At 62.9% G+C, this 19,366-nt stretch overlaps 1 protein-coding gene across 16 annotated transcripts in view; it reads left to right on the top strand.

Moving 5' to 3' along the window:
• The first annotated feature begins 12,959 nt into the window (after positions 1-12,959).
• The window catches only part of ATP2B3 (ATPase plasma membrane Ca2+ transporting 3), a 39,978-nt gene continuing 33,571 nt past the window's right edge, over positions 12,960-19,366 (top strand). For 8 of the 16 annotated variants that reach the window (XM_033849433.2, XM_073799629.1, XM_073799624.1 and 5 more), the window contains exons 1-5: positions 12,960-13,167; positions 16,953-17,150; positions 17,334-17,591; positions 17,988-18,113; positions 18,238-18,360. In XM_033849433.2, the coding sequence (XP_033705324.1) occupies positions 12,960-13,167; positions 16,953-17,150; positions 17,334-17,591; positions 17,988-18,113; positions 18,238-18,360 (913 nt within the window). The remainder of the gene's footprint in view (positions 13,168-16,952; positions 17,151-17,333; positions 17,592-17,987; positions 18,114-18,237; positions 18,361-19,366) is intronic. The other 8 variants (XM_073799627.1, XM_073799632.1, XM_073799628.1 and 5 more) reach the window with 5 other exon arrangements.

Below are 19,366 nucleotides of genomic sequence, written 5' to 3'. Positions count from 1 at the left end.
GGTTAACGTGTGATCCTGATGCGTGGTAGGGCCTTTCTCTGGGCTGTCTGTCCCATCTTGTGGACTCGGGCGTGGGCTCCCACACTGGTAACTGCCCACACCCTGGATCTTTTGATACCTGGCCTGCAGGTCCCACGTCAGTTATCTTAAAGCAAAACAAAACTCCTTTGCTCTTCTTGTCCCCTGAACTTTAGAGCCACTTGTCCGGTCCCCCAAATCAAGCTCTCATTCTCTGCACCTTTTTAGAGTCCAGAGCAGCGGGTGCTTCTCTGCGGACTCGGGTGGTGCCTGGCTCTCCGCAGACGCTGTTGGTTTTCCTCACAGAGGGACACAGGGGAGGCGGGTGTGGGCAGGAGAACGTGATCAGAGCAAAGGCCCACGGCTCAGGATGGCCAGACAGCCCAGGATCGCCAGACCCTCCTGATTAAGAGGCGGGAGAACAAAGCCGGCAACCAAGGGAGGGGCAGGGAGACGCAGGCGTCACTGCCGGCCATCTCCGTCCCGGCCGCGGGGGACCTCAGAGCGCGGGGCCTTGGTCCTCGTGCTGTGCTTTGGAGTCACCTCTCTGGCCGGCCCTGAACGAAGGTGGATGCCACCGGGCCGCTGCGAGCACTTCTTCTCCACTGGCCTGGGAACGTCCTCAGCCCCCCGGACCACGGGACGCCGGTAATCCCGGCACACCCGCGTCCCGACACAAACCCCAGACCAGGGAGCGGTGGTGGCCTCCCTGCCGAACGTCTGTGCACACGATCACTGGGCACGATGGTGGCCACTGCGCAGGGAGGGCCCTTCTCCGCGAAAGGACCAGCCCCCGACCGCAAGCGCTGGGCGCCCTCGGCGGCGGCGGTGCACAGCGTGGGGAGGGCCAGGCGCCCGCTTCCCCGCCGTGAGCGGGCCTCCACCTGCCACGCCAGGCCCGGGGGAACCTTCCCTGGCACCCCCTCCCCACTTCTGGGCCTCAGCTCTGTTCCTCCTGGAAGAAGCTGGGCAAAGCGTCCCATCTTGGTTTGGAGCCAGGGGCCAGGGAGGGAGGCACGTGGCCCGGGGCCGGGCGGTCCGGTCCCCTCGGTGCTGGGTTCCCGAGTGCTGCCCTGCGAGCGGGCAGCCCTGCCGCCGAGGGAGGCTCCCGCTGTGGCCCAGTGCCCACAGCAGGCCCGGAGGGAGGGGCTGGGACGCAGGCGCCGGCCATCCTGGGCGCCCCCCAGCCCACCTGATCCCTCCCTCCTGGGCCCCTGGCTGCACGGCCCGCAGCGCCACGGCCGGTGGCCCGGCTCTTTCTCGCGGACACCTCTGTCCCGGGGAGCGGAGCGGAGCGAGAGTCCCTCCGACCCTGCCATCCATCCGTGCGGCCAGAGGGCTGCTGCCCGGGACCCCTGCCCTGGCGGGCCCCAGAGGGGCCCACGTGGCTGCGCCTGCGGGTGGCACGGGGGCAGCACTTCCATCGCGTTGCACGTGGCGGCAGGCCCGCCCCCCATCTTATCCCCCATCGTCCCCCACCCCCTTCCTGGCTCTCGGCCTCACTGGGCTGCAATCGGCAGGGGCATGCGGGGACGGGACTCGGACCCTGCGTTGTTGTCATTGAGGCATTCCTGCGCGACAGGGGCCCTCCTGCCTCTGCATGACCCCCACTCCCTCCTGGGCACACCGTGGGCCTGTGGAGCTTTGTCGTGTCTTCTCAGAGGTTCGCTGGAAATACTTCTGGATTTGTGTGCCAGGTTCTCCGTGAGAAATAGCTTTCAGGACCCAGCAGAGTGCCGTCTGCGTGATTCAGATGGCAGCCAGGCCCCTGCCGTCTGGTGCCCTGGTGACCTTCAGATCCTGCCGTTGCTGCCAGTTGGGGTTGGGAAGGATGCTGGAACGGAGCCTGAGAGCCTTGCAGATGCCCGTCCCTGGGCTGCAGCTTCCGAGGCGTCCTCTGGGGTGGCACTACCAGCCACTCTCTCCTCCATCCACACATTTGGCGCGTGTCCCTCCGAGGTCAGCCTGGAATGGTGGCCCAAACGCTCTGGTGTGCTAGTTCTTCGTGTCTGGGTCGCAGAAGGCCAGCTAGACTGGACTCCCGTATTCAGTCTGAACACGTCTTCTCTGCCCCACTCGGCACTCTCGCGCTGCTGCCACTCCGCCCTCCCAGTGGGATGCCCAAGACCAAGGTGTTTTCTACGTGCTCAGCGTGGCCTGTGCCCAGGGTCCCTCATCACCTCTTTCTCCCAGTTGAGCCGGCTCCATGGGGGACTCAGCCAGGGCGCTGGACCTGGCTCCAACCTCCAGCCAAACGGGGTCCTATGAGGGACACAAGGAGACCTACTTTGCCGGCACTCAGAGACCCCCTTGGTGGAGCCCAAGTCAGCGGCACATCTCTGGGCCCGCATTTGCAGCCTGGCCTTCCAGACCCTGGCTGGCCACAGGGAAGTGGGTGTCCTTCCCTGACAGTCTCCCGCCCCTGACCTTCACCCTAAGAGTCCCTCCAAGCCTGTCTTCCCAAGGGCTTCAGCCTGTTTCCAGAAACCGGACCCTTCCCCAGCAGGACCCACCATGGGGCCCCCATGGATCGTGTCCCTAGGAGGACACTTGGGTCCTGGCAGTCTCCTTATCTGGTCACCCTGGGCCTGCAGCAGCCCGTGGCCTCCAGCTGTCTATAGTTTCCTTAATTACCTGTTTAGGACTTGCCTGCTTCCGGTGGCTTGGAGCTGACTCTGGGGACCGGAAGCTGGCAGGGTGGGCCGTGTGGTACCATGGACAGAGCCGGGGATGTTTCGGGCAGGATTGGGATGGAGGGGCCTTCATTTTGTCCGCGTGAGGACAGGGCCCCGCGACCTCCTGGCCCCCACGTGTGTGTTCTCTACCCCTTTTGGGGCCAGAGGCATGCTCCCGAGACTTCAGGCCAGGCCACGCTCTGCAGGGCAGGCCCGGGACCTCACTGGCCGCCACCTGCTCACAGGGTAAAGCAGCAGGGGTGTGGGCCAGAGTGGGCCAGACCGAGTGCGGGGGAGGGGCGGCTGGCCCGGCTCCCTGCTGCGATGCGCGCTCTCCTCACACAGCTGCCGTAATTGGATAATTAGTGCCATTATGCTTCCTGCCCATCGGCTTCTCTGCTCCTGCTTTCTGGCACTCGCGCTCTCTGGCAGAAAACAAATGACTGCCCCCCAGGGTAGAGGCTTGACCCCCGTAACTACGCTTCAAGGCCCCAGCAAGAAAAAGGCTTCCAGCTTCCCTCGGGGACCAGGGGGTACCCGGGATTGTGAGGGCCACCATGTGCAAGTGTGGACTTCCCTCCAGAAGCAACAGGCTTGAGGATGGCCCTCAGCAATAGGGAAGCATGGGAGAGGCCCATGGGGTCAGCCCCTGGCCAAGCGGAATGCCCCGGCCTCCCTGGTGGAGCCTGGTCCTGCCTATGAGTCCTGGGCTGCAGGCAGGGCTGGTGGGTGCGAAGACACCCTGCAGGGAAACGGGCCCCCTGGGGCCCTTCCTAGGTGTGTGTGTGTGTGTGTGGTGGTGCCCTGTCCTTGGAGTTCACACCAATGCAGCCAGGAGGAGCGAGGACCCATTTTCCGGATTCAAAAGCGGAGACGGACAGAGGTTGATTTGTGTCGGCTCACACAGCCAGGTCTCACCCCAGCACCTGCACCTCCGAGCCCTGAGGTGTATGTGGACAGATTTCCGGTCTGGTTTTAACTACATGTTGCTTTTCTGTGGTTTTCTGGGCACTTGGCAGGTGAACAATGTAGAATTCTCTAGAGCCGGACCACCTGAGTTCACGTTGGCCTCTGCTCGTTGATGGCTGTGTGGTCTCGCGTGAGTTCTTTAACCTCTCTGTGCCTCGGTGGCTTCAGCTCTAAAGTGGGGATAATTGCTCCTCCCACTTTAGAGGCTTGGAGCACAGAGGGACTGTAGAACTCCGCCACGGCACAGAGAAGGGTGCTCGGCATTCCCTGCGACCAGATTTCTGTCTGTCTCTCTCTCCGATACTCTCTTGGTCCTGTCTTCTGCTTTGCCTAGAACTTCTAGGACGATATCAAATGACACAGGTGAGAGGGAGCCCAGGTCCGAACCGCCCCATGTCCCAGGGAGCCCATGGAAATGTCGGGGGTTGGTAGGTCATGGAAACTTTGGGAAGGACTCCTGGCTCTCCCAGAACCAGGGCTGACTTTAGTCATAGAGGGAAGACAGGCATCTTACCTGGTGACAGGCTGGGTTCCTCCCTATACACCTGAATTACCTAGGAGACAGGCTTGAGCTCTGTAACAGAGACCCAGCTTAATGGAGACAAAAACGAGAGAGGATTTCTTCTGTGCGTATAAGTCTAGGTGGGCAACCTAGGGCTGCTTGGCCATCAGGGATCTGGGCTCCTTCCATGGTGTTGCCATCCTTGACATGTGGATCCCATGTGCAAAGGATGGAGCAAAGTAACTGCTCCTGCCCCTGTCTTCACATCATCATTCCAGTCCGCAGGAAGGAGAGGGGCGGGGGAGGACACATCCTTCCCTTTAAGGACACAACCTTGAAGTTGGCTCTGTCCCTTGCGCTGAGAACCCTCAGTGCTGTCCAAGAGTAAGGCAGTTCCTTGTCCCTTTTGCTCACATCCCATTGGCCAGGGCCTAGTCACATGGTCCTCCGTAGCTGCGCTGGAGTTGGGGGAAGATAGTTGTTAGCTGGATGACAAGACGCCTATAGCTAAAAATTAAAATACAACGTGGGAAGACAGGAATAGAAATCAGGGAAAGTCTAGCGAGTCTCTGCCACGAGCTCCTGGGGATTCGTGAGCACCTCCTAAAGCCATATTGTCTGCTCAGAATCTGCAGTCTGGAGACCAGGCCTTCCCAGGTGTTCTGGTTCCTTCTGAGGACAGGGTGGGGTCAGAGCCCCTGAGGAAGTGCGTACTAGCAGCAGGGAGAGAGGAGGCACACGGGGAGGCCCTTAGGGCCACACTTCTTTCAAGTAGGGGACAAGAGCAGTGGCAAAGGCTGCCAGCGGGCTTAGCCTCTCAGCTCCTCTGCCACCTATTGTGGCAGCCACCCAGCTGAGACAGGATATGGGTGGTGCCGAAGGGCCCTGAGGCCGAAGGGTGAGGGTGCAGAAAGGTCTGCTTAGGTTTCCATTCGGGTAGAGGGGACGCTCCAGGAAGTCAAAATCCACATGGGCAGAATCGTCAGCTGATCGGCCAGTCAAGGTGGTGGAACTCCTGCTATCAGTGTGTGGCCTGGGGCACCGCGGAAAGCTAGTCTGGATACGGAGCAAAAGGGCCAGTAGGGCCTGTTTGGTTTTTTAATTGTGAGAAAGTACACATAACATGAAGTTTACCACGTTAACCATTTTTCGGCGCCCAGCTGGGCGGCATTAAGTACATTCAGGTTGGTGTGCAGCCATCCCCACCATCCATCTCTAGAACCGTTCGTCTTCCCCAAGGGAAACCCTGTCCCCATTAGACACTAGCCCCCCTCCCCCTCCCCCAGCCCGTGCCCCGCCCCCATCCTACTTTCTGTCCCTAGGAACCTGCCGGCTCTAAGCAGCTCATACAAGTGGAGTCATACAGTATCCGTCCTTTGTGTCTGGCTGATTTCCCTGACCATGATGCCTTGTAGGTCCAGCCATGTTGTAGCAGGTGTCAGAGCGACCTTCCTTTTTAAGGCTGAATAACATTCCACTGATTGGATGGACCACATCTTGTTTATCCATTCATCCATTGATGGACACTTGGGTTGTTTCTACCTTTTGACCGCTGTGAATAATGCTGCTGTGAACGTGGGCGTGCAGATCTCTTAGAGACCCTACTTCCAGTTCTTTTGGGCATGTACCCAGGTGTGGGATTGCTGGGTCCTACGGTAATTGTTGAAATTTTTGAGGAGCCACCATGCGGTTTTCCATAGAGGCTGCACCATTTTATATTCCCTGATGGGCTTGTTTTGTTTTGTTTTGTTTTTTTTAAATAACTTTATTTATTTATTTATTTGTTTGTTTTGGTTTTGGCTGCGTTGGGTCTTCGTTGCTGTGCGCGGGCTTTCTCCGGTTGCAGTGAGCGGGGGCTGCTCTTCGTTGCGGTGCGTGGGCTTCTCATGGCGGTGGCTTCTCTTGTTGCGCAGCAGGGGCTCTAGGCGCGTGGGCTTCAGTAGTTGTGGCACGTGGGCTCAGTAGTTGTGGCTCACGGGCTCTAGAGCGCAGGCTCAGTAGTCGTGGCGCATGGGCTTAGTTGCTCCGAGACATATGGGCTCTTTCCAGACCAGGGCTTGAACCCGTGACCCCTGTGTTGGCAGGCGGATTCTTAACCACTGCGCCACCAGGGAAGGATAAGCTTGTTTTAACTGGAGGATTCTGGGCCCTCCCTGGAGCCTCTGAAGGCAGAGGCAAATATGCGGCCTCGAACCTGGCTGGGCCTCATGAGCCCTGGGGGAGCTTTACAGAGCCCAGGGCCACCCCCTCCTGACTGAAGCTCTGACTGGGGCTATGCGTTTTTACAGCCCCCGGGGCTGGGGGGAGTGGGGACCCCTCTAGGTCCGGTGTCCGCTGCTCTAGATAAGACTAAAGCACTGGGCCATCAAGTAGCAAGGGATACCGAGGAGGTTCACCCGCCCGAGGAGAGGGGCTGAATCAGGTAAAGCCCGGTCCCTGCCACCTCCAGGAACCTAGGCTTGTGTTTCCCTGGGTTCTCAAATCCTCCTTGAACGGACTCTGATTAGTGGGGACTTCCAATGCCCAGAGTCTGTGCATCTGTCTTTCCGCTGGCCTCACATGGTCCTTTGGGTCTGGACCAGGCTCTGGATAGGAAGCATCCTTTGGCCTTGCTGGCAGCCCCCGTGGGTCCCTGAGGCGGCCCCGGTACCCTGGTCACAGCACAACAGGGGCAGCCCCATGTGGGTGGAGGCGGGAGTTTGGGGAGAGGGTCCGTGGCGGTGATTGACCCTTTTCTGCTGTTATTGTTCTTGCCCAAAGCTGTTCGCTGCAAGAGCCACTTGGCGCGTGCACAGACTGTACCAGGAACAAGGCGGGGAAGGAGCGGAGGGGGGACGGAGCTGTCCCTTTAAATCTGTTTTCTCTGTTTTATTTCCTTCTTTTATCCCATCCTCCTCCCACCACTAGCATAAGCGGTGGAGCTGTGAGGGCCCAGGAGCTGCAGTGACGGTGCCTCTGAAATATTAATGAGGCTGTTCTCTGCCTCGGCTCCTTCCCCCCGGGTTCCCTCCCTCCCTCCCTCCCTCCCTGGCTGAATGCGGGACCTCGTCCTTGGAGCCCTCAGTTCCCCTGCAGGGCGGTCGCCAAGGTGCGTGGGGCAGAGGGGAGGGGGCGGGGCGGCAGGAGGGAGAGAGCCTGGGGGGGAGGGGCGGTGTGGGAAATCAAGGGGTAAAAGGGTAGCTGGCCACGGTCCTCACCTGCCTGGGATCATTGGGATGTAAGGGGCAGGGCGAGGGCAGGGCGAGGGCAGGGCGAGGGCAAGGTGAGGGCAGGGCAGCCGCTCCTCGCTCCCCTGCAGGCTCCCCGGCCCCAAGCCTGTCTGAAGGTGCCGGGAGGCCAGTCTCCAGGTGCCTAGAGGTGGAGAGAGGAGGGGACTGTTATTTCAAGGAATCCCCACGGCGAGTGCCTCTGCTGCTGGGTCTGCAGGGAGGGCACAGGGTGGGCGGGCGGGCATCAGGCGGCATCCTGTGCCCTGGGACACTGCCTCAGAGGGACTCAGATGGGACTTGGGACTCGACTTCAGGGGCTTCTGCTCCCTTCTCGTCTCGGAGCGTGGTGTCCTGGGCCAGTTGTACTCACGATGGGGGAGTGTTCTCACCACCAGCTTACTGACAGGGAGGTGGCGGTGCCAGTGGCGAATGCCCGGTCACCAGTGTGGGGACAGATTCCACTCGGCCCCCAGCGGCTGCCATGGGACTGTGTCTCCACAGCTGTGAACGGCGGTAAATTCTAGTGCGTTGCGACCTGTGACCTGGGGGGCCGGCAGGTGGGATTCGTCCTCCATCCCTTGCCTCCCCTGTGAAGGCGCTGGGTAGAGCGCAGGACCGGCTGCTGGGGAAGCAGAAGGGCTTTCTCTCCGGGCAGCCAAGGGGCTGAGCTGCCAGGGGTGGCCTGACTCTCTCCTCAGGGACCTGGAAGGCGAGGCCAGGAGGTCTGAGAAGGAGAGAAGGCGTCTCATCCAGGAAGCTCCTAGCTGTCCAGGGCCTGGAGGGAGGGCCAAGGAGACGAAGTGGGGGACCCGGGCAAATTAAGTCAGAGGCGCTGGGAGAGCCCCCAAAGCCCGGTCCGCGGTGGCCAGGGAGGGCTGGCGCAGGGGGGAGAGGACGCCTGGGTTTCTGGTTGGGTGGACATGAGTCACGGGGCCCAGGGCTGAGCTATCATCTCCTGCCGTGCCTGTCGCCCCCCTGGGCAGCAGCCTGTTGAAAGTCACGGAGCCATGGGGAGGCGGGCCAGGGAGCCCGCAGCGGGTCTGCTCCCGCCACCCACCAGTGCAGGCCAGTTTGGGCCAGGATGGAGCAAAAGCCAGAAGGTCCGAGTCCCCCTCTGTGGAGGTTTTCAACTCAATTAAGCCAATTAAGGTTTGAGAGATGAAGGAGTACAGAAATGGTATGTTCCCTGCCCTTTTGGTGCCTACAGACCGTTCTAGGCAGCCAGCCCAGGCCGGAAAGTCACTTCTGTTCTTGGCCATTTCGGTGATGCCTGCTGTCCTTATTCAGACGGAGGGAGGCCGTTGCCCAGGCTTACGGAGAACCCAGGGAAACAAGAGTATACGCTGCTTGGTCTCTCCAGCGGCCACCAGTCACTCAAGACAGACCTTGATTTGACTGATGCCCCCTGTACCCGGTGGCCTGTGGAGTTAACGAAGAGGAAGGTTAGCAGGACCACCGTCTCCGGCTTAAGGGGCCCCGAGCTGGGGGTCATGGCGTTCCCAAGGCTCCCGGCTCCTCCTGGGCCGCCCAGGCCCCGCTCGCTCACTCCTCCAGGACCCTGTCCCCACCCAGGGCTGACCATGCAGTAGACTTCTTGCCGAATCAATAACCATGTGTCTCTCAGAGCTGATGACCCAACTGCGGGAAAGACCCGCTCACAGGTCGTTGTCATGCCAAGCGGAGCGAAATAGAGCCAGTCGCGGGACTCTAGACTCAGCAGCGATCGCTTTCGGCGGGGACCTTCTGGAGAACGGTCCGCCTGAATGGCCGCTCAGATTCCTCAGAGGCCATCGGGGGAGAGGGGACAGAAAGGTGTGGCGGCCGGGCTGCGTGCTGTGGCAGGCCAGCAGTGCTGTGGGCGTGTGTGGACAGACCCACAGCCAGCGCACGACAAGAGCTGGGGGGTGGGGGGCCTTTGAAGGAATGCGGCCTTTCGCTTGACGGGGCAGGGGAGGACTGAAACACGGGCTCGGCCTTCCAGAGGCCAGTGCAGCTTGGAGGCAGAGAGGGTGACAGCACCTGAACTGGGCAATGCGGTGACCAGAGCAGGGTGGTGACCAGCCACCCGACTGGAGGGAGGCCTGTGGGGTGCTGGTCGGCACGTGGGGCCTGGCGGGGGCCGAGGGAGAGAGAGCGGGCTGCGGCGCAGGCAGGGTGCCGGGGGTACCGAGGCGTGGAGCGACGGCAAGGCCAGCCACGGGGCTGCGGCGAGGGCAGAAGGCCAGGCCTCGACTCCCTGCCCGGTCCCCTTACTGTGAGTCACCTTGGGCCCAGTTGGCCGCAGTGGCGACAGCACACCAGTTAGGAGCAGCCCAAGGCCCCGGCGTGGCTGTGTCTGGGCCCGGCTGCTGCTTAATGGAGGGCAGGGCCACACCTGGGGACAGGAGCAGGGAGCGGGGGGGGGGGGGGGGGGGGCGCGGGGGGGGGGGCGGGGGGAGATGAAGCCGCCCTTGGGTGAGCCCTGGTTGTCGGGGCGGAGGCCATGCTGTGCTGCCCGCCTGCAGGTGCCCCTGGAAGTGTGAGACCTCCCCTGGGATGAGCTGCTGCCTCCCAGCACAGGCCCAAGAGCCCACCCAACCATGGGCGGTTGACTGGGTCACCCCCTGGAACCCACCAGTGTCATGTGGGCGGGGCTGGGTGCCTTTCAACTGGTCTCCACAGAGAGGGTGTAGAGGCCAAAAGGATAAAAGGAACAAATTGTCCATCTGGCTTCCCTTTTAGAGAGAAGTGCTGGAGAGGCCCTGGTAGCTCGTTGGGTCGACTTTGCAAGGTCTTGGAATGCAGGGGCCTCAGAGCCCCGGGTGAGCGCTGGCCACCCCCCTCAGCCAGGGCTGGGAACTCTGCTCAGGGACAAGTGACTCACATATTTGCTGGGTGCCCCCCATCCTACCGGAACTCACAGCGCCCATTGGTCAAAGGCAAAGCGGAGCGTCCGCGCATGAACCCGGCCCCGCCCTCCCCTCCAGCAACCAACAGGCTAGGGGGCTGGGGAGACAGAGCCCGACCCCGCCAGTTTCACCCAGGGTGCTACCTTCCGGGAATGGAGAGACAGGGGCACGGAGCTCAGGGCAGAGAAAGGAGGGGAAGGAAACCGCTGCGGGGGAATGACGGCCCGCGGCGTCTGCAGAGGGCCGGGGAGCTCGGGTGGCTCGAAAGCTGCCGTCACGGCCTCCAGCGCCTCCTGAAACCCTGCAGTCAGAACACCTGGCCGAGCCTCAGTTTCCCGAGCTGACAGATGGCAGAGGATTCCTGCTGTGCCCACCTGGGTGCGCAGGTGCATTCACAGAGCACCCCAGAAGGAGCCTGCCCTGCCCCGACCTCTCGGAAGCCCGGCTTCCTTCGAGTCCCCTGAGCTCTGGTCGTGCCCCCGGGGTCCCTGCCCCCACCCCTCCTGCAAACCCCTCCATCGTCTCCCGGCTTCTGCCCCTACAGTCCATCATCACCCAGCAGCCCTCTGCTCGGTGGTGGCCTCTGCCGCTCGTGGCCCCATGGGATCCGCCTCCTTCCTGGTATCAGAACACTCTTCCCTCCCTGGCCCCCCGGCCCCCAACCGAAACTGCGCCCCCATTGCGCTGAAGCTCTTATCTCCATCTCTCCCACCAGCGGGAACTGCTAGGCACCCGTATCCCGGCCATTCGATCCTGCCCACCCTCTGTCCCCAGCAGAGACGGCCGGCACCGGCATACAGTAGATGCTCAGTAAGGACTGGTCAGATGGTGAACAGCAGGGACAGGAGGTGGGGAGGTGCATGGGAGCGGAGAGGACGGTGCGTTCGTGTGTCCGCCGTCTTGTCCCCACATCTTCTGGCAGTGAAGGCTGCTCCGTGCAGAAAGTATCTAGAGAGTTAACACTTAGGTGCCCAAACTTTTAAAACCTGGCTCACTTTGGATGGCCATTAGCTGAGGTGCCTCTCTGTCTCCCAGACCTCTCTGGCGGGACTGCCTTAAGTACGTGAGATTTTTCTTGACAGCGTGAGGCCAGTGTCCAGAGGAACTGAGGCCTCCACCATGTTCCGAGACCCCCTGAGGCCTGTGGGCATGGGGGAGTGGACCTTGTTTCCCAGGGACCTTGGTCTCATCCCCTGAGGACTGTGGCACGTCCATGCTCCTGGCGTCCGCTGGCCTCACAGAGGTAAGGGCTCTCCTGAGAGCAGAGGCCACGAGGCTCTGGGTTACTGTGTTTCCATGGGCAGTTCTAGATCAGAAACCTGGATTGGTGGCCGAGTTCTGCTTCCAAGAGGATCCTCTGAGCCAGGAGCTTCCCCAAAGGTGAGGGACCGGGCCCAACTGAGCCTCACCGCCAGGAGGCTTCTTTGCTGGTGTGAAGGCCAAGGCCACGTGCGCTGAGACCGATTCAGTCCGGGGAGCTTAGCGCACGGCCTTGGGGGATGCTACCACTCATACTCAGGCCACAAGCTGGGAATGAGAGGTGGGGAAAGGCCAGCAGGAGGAGCTAGGGGCCCGAGGAGGGGCGGCCCAGCAGGCCCCCGTGGCCCGCGCCACCAGACCCTGTGAAGGCGGCAGGCAGGGCAGCCAGGTGCTGAGGTTCCTCAGGCAGGTGGGTTGGTGGCGGCGGGGTGTGGGGACAGTGCGAGGGACAACAACTTCCTGACGCTCTGCTGTTAACCTGGGGAGACCCCAGCTCCTTACTCTGCCATCTGGAGGGCAGAGGGGTGTGGAGGGGAGTGGGTGGCACTGTGCTGTGGGCCAGGGTGACGGAGAAGTCACCAGTGACCTGTGGTTGCTTTCCACTTTCTCCTCCACCCTCCCCTTCCGCTCTCTGCCTCCCTCCCTCCTTCCCCTTCCCTCTCTCCCTCTCCCCTCCTTTTACCCTCCCCACCGCACCCCCTTCCTCCCTTGCCCCCGACCCCAGGTCCCCTCAAGGCAGCAGAAACACCCTGCACGCTAAGCCTTGACCTAGCGCCCAGCTGGCTCTGTCCATGGCTTGGCCTGCTCCCCGGAACCCTGCACAGCGCCAGGCCTGAAACCTTGAGCCGCAGAGGCTGCGCCAGAAGACCACTGCCCCCAGGGATTTATAGCATGCCGGCTGCACCGGGCGAGTCTTAATCAGGCAAGCGTGGGAGCATGCTGGAGCAGACGAGGAAAGCTCGAGGTTGGGCACAGGCACAGATAACCTAACCGCGCCAGGGCAAGACCAGCCACTATTCAACCCTGACACGTCACCCCTGCTTTGGTGTGGGTTCCCAGATGCACTAGGGGGCAGTGAGAGCCTCGCATCCCAGGTTGGCTACTGCTGGCGGCGGCAGGTCCCCACCAGGAGCCTCTGACGCCGCCTGCTTCCCCACGCAGCGAGCTTACGGTGGCAGGACACGGGGGTGAGCTGGCAGGTGGGCCTGGGAGGGCAGTTCTGCATTCAGTGAGTCGTGGCTCAGACGGAGTGCAGATTTGCAGAGAACATTCCAGGAGAGTGGACCTTGGTTTTGTCTCAACCGAGCCCCGGGCTTCTTCTCACCTCCTTCTCCCCAGGTGTCTGTGTGCGGCCACTTCCCTCTGCCGCCACCTCGCCGCACCTCACCCAGGCGCTGGGACCTTGGAGGACACCCTCCCCTTCCACGCCACAGGCAGGATGGGGGACGTGGCCAACAGTTCCGTCGAGTTCCACCCCAAACCCCGGCAGCAGCGGGAGGCCCCCCACGCGGGGGGCTTTGGGTGCACACTGGCTGAGCTGCGCTCCCTCATGGAGCTCCGAGGGGCCGAGGCGCTGCAGAAAGTCCAGGAAACCTACGGGGATGTGGGCGGGCTCTGCAGGAGGCTGAAGACCTCACCCACGGAGGGTAAGTCTGCCAGCAGAGCCCTGGCACGGGCGGCGTGTGCGCCGGGGGTGCACGGCCCTGCGCCGCCCCTCACTCCTCCCTGCAGACGTTCTCTGGCCCCGGGGGCAGGCCCCGTCCAGGGCTGGGCGGGCTTGCAGCAGCTTCCCAGAGGCACTCCTGACCACGACCATGACCATGATCGGGCCTGTGCGCTCCCATTTCCCCCTGAGTGGGACATGCTCTGTGTGGGGCAACCCAACCCCCTGCACCTGTGCATCCGTAATCAGCAGTTCCCGCTTGCATCTCTTCTTTGGATTAACTAGAAATGGAACGACAGAGAAGAGGAAGGGAGAAGCCGGCACCGAATCGCACATGCTGGCGGGATGGGCCCCAAACTGAAACCCCAGCAGCTCTTCCAAGAGACGAGCGGGGCAGCCCCTGACCGAGTGCCCCCGGTTCCCCATATGCTCGGCCCTCTGTGCAGTTGAGGGGGGCAGGAAGAGGAGGACAGGCGTAGGGTTCGGTCCTCTAGGGAGGGGCTTGGGGTGGGGGCCCGGTATAGTGCTGAGTGGAGGTGGCACCAGCGCAGGCCATCCTGAAGAGGTCCAAATCTGAGATCTGCTGCAGGGAGCCTCTAGGGAGCCTGGGGTGTGTCCTCTAGAAGGTTCTAGGGGTGGAGGCCTGATTGCCACCTTGGTCCCCCCCTCTGCCCTGTGGCCCTTTTCCCCTGCTCCAGAGCAGACGTCTGCCCTGCCCTGCACCAGCCTTCCCCAGTCCTGCCCGCTGGGTCTGCTGGGAGGCCGGGACCCCGGGAGCCAGGCTTGGCCCCAGTTTCCAGAGGCCGGAGCATTTCTGGCCCAGCTGCCGCTTCCCCGGCAGCGCTGCTGGTGCCAGGGCTGCTGCCGGCCAGCGCCGGCTGATGGCATCAGCTCCTGTCTTGGCTATCACACCTCTGTCCACCCAGGGCCCTGGCCGCCACCCTTGTCTCCTGCTCTCTGGCTCCGTCTGTGTGCAGGTGACACCTGGGCTGGAACGGGCAGTGGAGATTCCTCCTGCCCCCGCCCCCCCTGCAGAGGAGGTGGGCCTGAGGCTGGGTGAGGGGGCGCCCGCACGGCCAGCTCAGGAGCTCTGAGGGGCCGCCTGGGTCTCTCCTGCTTTGTGCTCTAAAGGGACCCGGCCTGGTGTGGGTGTGTGATTGGGGCAGATGGCTTGGTTCAGGGCCGGAGGAGCTCTCTCCTGCTCTCCTCCTCACCCATCCCCTCCCCCCAGCCCCCGGACTTGGGGCCGGGGTGGAGGGCCATTTAGCCACAAGGGCTCTGGCCTCTCCCAGATAAAAGGAAGCAGATGGGCTTCAGCTGGTAGCTCTTTCCTCTGCCTGTCAGGCCTTGTTAAATATTTAAAATGTCAAGGCCCCTGGGAACGTGCCCGATTCTGCCACAGAGGCTCTGGCGCTCGCCCGGTGCCTGCGGAGGGGCAGGCGTAAAGAAGGGCGGGTGCCCAGGTGGGTGACCCCAACAGAGGGACCCCAGCCTGGCTTGGTCTGCATCCCGAAGAACGAGCGGTTCGAGGACCACCCTCCCATCTCCGACCCTGGGAGCCCTCAAGGCCCCAGAGTTCTCACCTGGACGTTCCCGCTCCTGCTTCAGACACAGTGACCTGAGCTGGGGGAGGGGCGACTTAGCTGAGCCCAGGCCCCCCGCACACCCCCTGGTGCTTTGGGGAGGGTGAGGAGACCAGGGCATTTTCAGCTATCCAGGAGGATTCCAGAAGCCAGGGAGCCTGGGTCTTAGGCCGAGCTGCGGAGACCTGGGCCCCGGCCCTTCCCCCGCTTGGCCTCCACTGGCACTCGTGGAAAGGAGAGGGCAGATTAGCCGAGAACTGCCCCATGTGGTCCTAATCCAATTCTGATGGCATCTGGCCTCTGCTCTGGGCAGGGTGCCCACCTGAGTCCATGCCAACTGCCGGCCACTGCCCCTGCACCCAGGACCTGGGCCACCTCAGGGGCCCTGCTGGACCAGTGCGTGCTCAGAGCCAGAGGGGCTGCAGCTGCCTTCGGTCACCCCAGCAAGCACTTCGGCAACAGCAGCTCTCCGGACCCCTGAACCCACAGGAAGGCCAGGGCCTCTGGCTGGTCTAGAGCAAGGCATAGAGAAGCACTGCTGCCGCACCAAGGGCAAACCAAGGCCAAGGGACGGGCTGAGGGAAGGAGGGAGGGAGGGAGCTCCTGGGGAAGGGGCCCTGGGGGCCTAGCTTCCTGCGGGGACCAGCCGGGCATAGGGGGCAGGGCAGGCAAGATGCAGATTCCTGAGGCGTGACGAGGACCCATGGGCTCTCCTCTATCATTCTCGGGGCCTCCAGATCAGTGCCCTTTCCCAGGGCGGGGGTAGTGGAGACCCTGAGTGTCTGGGAGACTCAGGGTTCGAGGACCTTCCTAGTAACAACCCCACTTTTCACATCTCCTGTAGGTGAAGGGAGTGGGACATGGGCCCTGAGCTGGGTCCCCAGCCCTTAGGAGCTGAGGTCCTGAGCTTCTCCCAGACCCCCAACTCCACAGCCTCCAGAAACTTGAGCCGTGGCCGGGCCCAGGCACAGTGAGGCAGGGGAAGGGCAAAGACAGCTGTGGCTCCTGCTGGGGGGAGCGGACAGTGTGCGGTCATGGCCTAGCTCAGGGGACGTGCCAAGGCAGTGTGTCTGGGGGCTTTTGCTCTTGTCAGTCCTTCCACCCCGAGGGGCCCCCCCCTCCCCCTCCCCCCTCCCCTCCCCCTCCCCCTCCCCAGAAGCCACCTTTCCCTGTCCAGCACACACCCACCCTCCTTCCTTCCAACCCCTTTGCACCACACTCAGCACTTTCTTGTTCTCAACTCATCTGGGACCCGGTCTTGTGTGGCTTTCCAAGCCAGCAGGGGGCACCCCAAGGGCTGGCACCCGGGTCCTTCTGGTTGCCCACCCCCTGCCCCTCCCCTCCCCGCTGGAGGCCTGGGGAGTGGCAGCTACTCAGGTCTGGGAACTGCAAGCCACTGTCTGTCCACGAGGTGTCAGTGTGGGACCAGGCACTTGGGGGCAGAGAAGCCAGAAAGGCTTGGGGGGAGTGGGGGGTGGGGGGCCCGTGGATGGGCCTGGAAGGAAGCAGAGTCCCAAGCGCTGAGGTCGGGGCCAGGGGACTGTGTCATCCCATCTGCCTGCCTCTGGGGAAGATGGCCAAGTGGATGCCTGGCCTTCGGAGGCAATGGCCTGGACACCAGTCCCACATGGAAGCTTTCGGTACCTTCAGGAATGGGCCTGAGGAGACTCATGCTCTAGAAGGAGAGACCCAGCGGCCTTGGTGCAGGCCTGGGTGGGAAGTGGGTCGTCCCAAGACTGAGAAGTCAGGGCCCAGCTTCCAAAAGCTGGGGCGGGCCCCTTTGTGGGTGTTGATTCTGAGCCGCTGCGCAAACCGCCCCCCTCCCTCCCTCCCTCCCGGCTCACACAGCTTGTTGGGGCTGCGGAGGGGACTGTAGTTCCTGGAGCTCCGCAGGCGCACCAGGAGGATGGTCCCCCGTTCCTTGCGCTCGGGCTCCGAGTTACCGCGTGGTCGCGGTCGCGCACCGGTGCCCTCCAGGCAGCTGGAGAGGCTGCCAGCGCTCCCGCCTACATGCCCCCAGGGTTTGCAGAAGGGCTCCAGGTGCCAGGCCAGTGCAGTGCCCGCTTTCTGGGAGCTATCGGTGTAGAGGGAAAGACAGGCACGGAGAAAGGGGCAGGGGGATGCGGGGCTGGCCTTTCCCATCCTCTCCTTCTGTGCCTCTGCTCCACGTGCCCACACTGCGCAGGCCTGGCCGACAACACCAATGACTTGGAGAAGCGCAGGCAGATCTACGGGCAGAACTTCATCCCTCCCAAGCAGCCCAAGACCTTCCTGCAGCTGGTATGGGAGGCCCTGCAGGATGTGACCCTCATCATCCTGGAGGTGGCCGCCATCGTATCCCTGGGCCTCTCATTCTATGCGCCACCTGGAGAGGAGAGCGAAGGTGAGGGGCAGGTCTGGGAAGGGCGGTGAAGGAGGACCTGGTGGACGGGGGCGGGACGCGGGTGGCAGCGCAGAGGTGCTGGCAGGAGGAGGGGAGGGATAGAGCCTGAGATGACGGAGGGAAGAAGGGTGGCCGAGGGACTTCTCTGCCACCTCTGCCCTTCCCTCCTGTCCTCGGGCACAGCGTGCGGGAATGTGTCGGCTGGGGCAGAAGACGAAGGGGAGGCCGAGGCGGGCTGGATTGAGGGGGCCGCCATCCTGCTGTCTGTCATCTGCGTGGTCTTGGTCACGGCCTTCAACGACTGGAGCAAGGAGAAGCAGTTCCGGGGCCTGCAGAGCCGCATCGAACAGGAGCAGAAGTTCACCGTCATCCGGAACGGGCAGCTCCTGCAGGTCCCGGTGGCTGCGCTGGTGGTAGGGGACATCGCCCAGGTCAAGTATGGTGAGCGCGCCCATCGCCACCCACGCTGCGGAGGGGCTCAGCTCCCACGTCAGGGGCAGGCCTTCTCCGGGGAGCACGTGGGGCGGGAGGCTGCAGGCGGGCAGCTCGGGCAGCAGGCCCGGCAAAGACGGGGCGTGTCAGCGGCCTCAGCGCCCCAGGAGCAGGCTGTCCCCACAGCCTGTCGAGGGCCTCCCCAGCACGGCAGGGCGCTCCTGTGGGCCCCATTCCCTGGAAGACGGATGACAGGGCTAGGAGTGGGTGGGTACCCCCAGAAAGCAGAGCAAAGGAAGAGGGCCGCACACCCGACAGGACCTCCTCTGGGGGAGATGGGAGGCGGCATGGAGGAAGGCCTCCTGGACGCATGGTCTGTGGTTCTGGCCACCTGGCCGGCCTTAGGAGACCTGCTGCCCGCCGATGGCGTGCTCATCCAGGGCAATGACCTCAAGATTGACGAGAGCTCCCTGACGGGCGAGTCGGACCACGTGCGCAAGTCGGCAGACAAAGACCCCATGCTGCTGTCAGGTGAGCCCAGCGGGACCAGAGTCCCTGCTCCTGGAATGCCCGGGACAAAACCTGTAGGTGCTCAGCAAGCCTCCCATCCAGCGGTGCAGATCTCTGTCTCAGCCTCTGTGTGTTGCTGTGCCAGGCACTCATGTCATGGAAGGTTCTGGAAGAATGGTGGTGACAGCCGTTGGTGTGAACTCTCAGACAGGCATCATCTTTACCTTGCTTGGGGCTGGTGGAGAGGAGGAGAAGAAGGAGAAGAAAGGTAAGGCAACAGTACCCTGCAGTTCCAGTGCCACCAGGCCGCTGGCCCTCGTACGTAGCCGTGCTCTCTTCCGCGCCTGCCTGGTGACGGCCCCTTGCTGGCCCAGGCCCTGGCTCTGGCACTGGGGAGAACCAGCCCTCAGGGGGTGGGAGGCCATACCGTCTCCTGGTTCCTTTTGGAGACCCCTCTTCTGGGGTCTTTGCCCCAGAGCCAGCAGGTGGGGGCCCCCCGTTTTGTGTGAGGCAGTTTCCCTCGGATGGCTCTTCCCCTAAGGCTTTGGGGGCGTGGGTGCCAGGGTCGGGGGAGTGCCCTGCCTGGGTAGGAATGGGGTTGGAGGGACAGGGACCAGGCACCCGACTTGGGGGTGTTCAGCCCACATGGTGAGGCACTGAGGGCCCCAGGCCAACGTGGCAGCTAGGGAAACAGGCCATGCAGCCAAAGGCGGAGGGCTCCCAAGCAGAAAGAACTAGACACCCCAAAGGACAGCCAGGGCCAGAGGAAGCTGAGATGGGGCCAGGGCCCTCACCCTAAGGGAGAGCAGTGTCGAGGGACAGATGTCTTCTGACGGCCCAGCTCTGTATTCGCCCTGGCCTACCTGGCACACGGCTACCCAGCCGCCTCCCCTTGCCAGCGTCCCGAGCCCCAGGCGTGGCTGGTGCCCCCTCCACTCCTCAGAACAGGGTTTACAAAGCTCTGGAGCTCGGCCAGCATCCTCCCCCGCCCCCATCCCAGTCAGGACCCCGCTCCCTCCCACGACTCAGGCCTGCATCTGCTCGCCTTGCTCTGGCCTGGGTCTCCCCTCAGGCCACTCCTGCCATCAAACCAGGTAAGGAATGCCGTTCTCTAGACGTGCACCCCACCCCTGAGGGAAGCCGCCTGGGCCCACTAGAAGTACAAAGACACGCACGAGTGCGGGGAGACCATGTGCCAGAGCGCGCAGCCAGGGCCCTGGGGACAGGGCGTGCGGGTCGCCAGGCGGGATCGGTCCGCCCAGCCCAGTAACGTG

Source organism: Tursiops truncatus, chromosome X (assembly GCF_011762595.2).
Source record: "Tursiops truncatus isolate mTurTru1 chromosome X, mTurTru1.mat.Y, whole genome shotgun sequence".
Classification (NCBI taxonomy): Eukaryota; Metazoa; Chordata; class Mammalia; order Artiodactyla; family Delphinidae; genus Tursiops; species Tursiops truncatus.
Note: the sequence above shows the minus strand (reverse complement) of the source record. Positions and strands in the feature narration are given on the sequence as shown.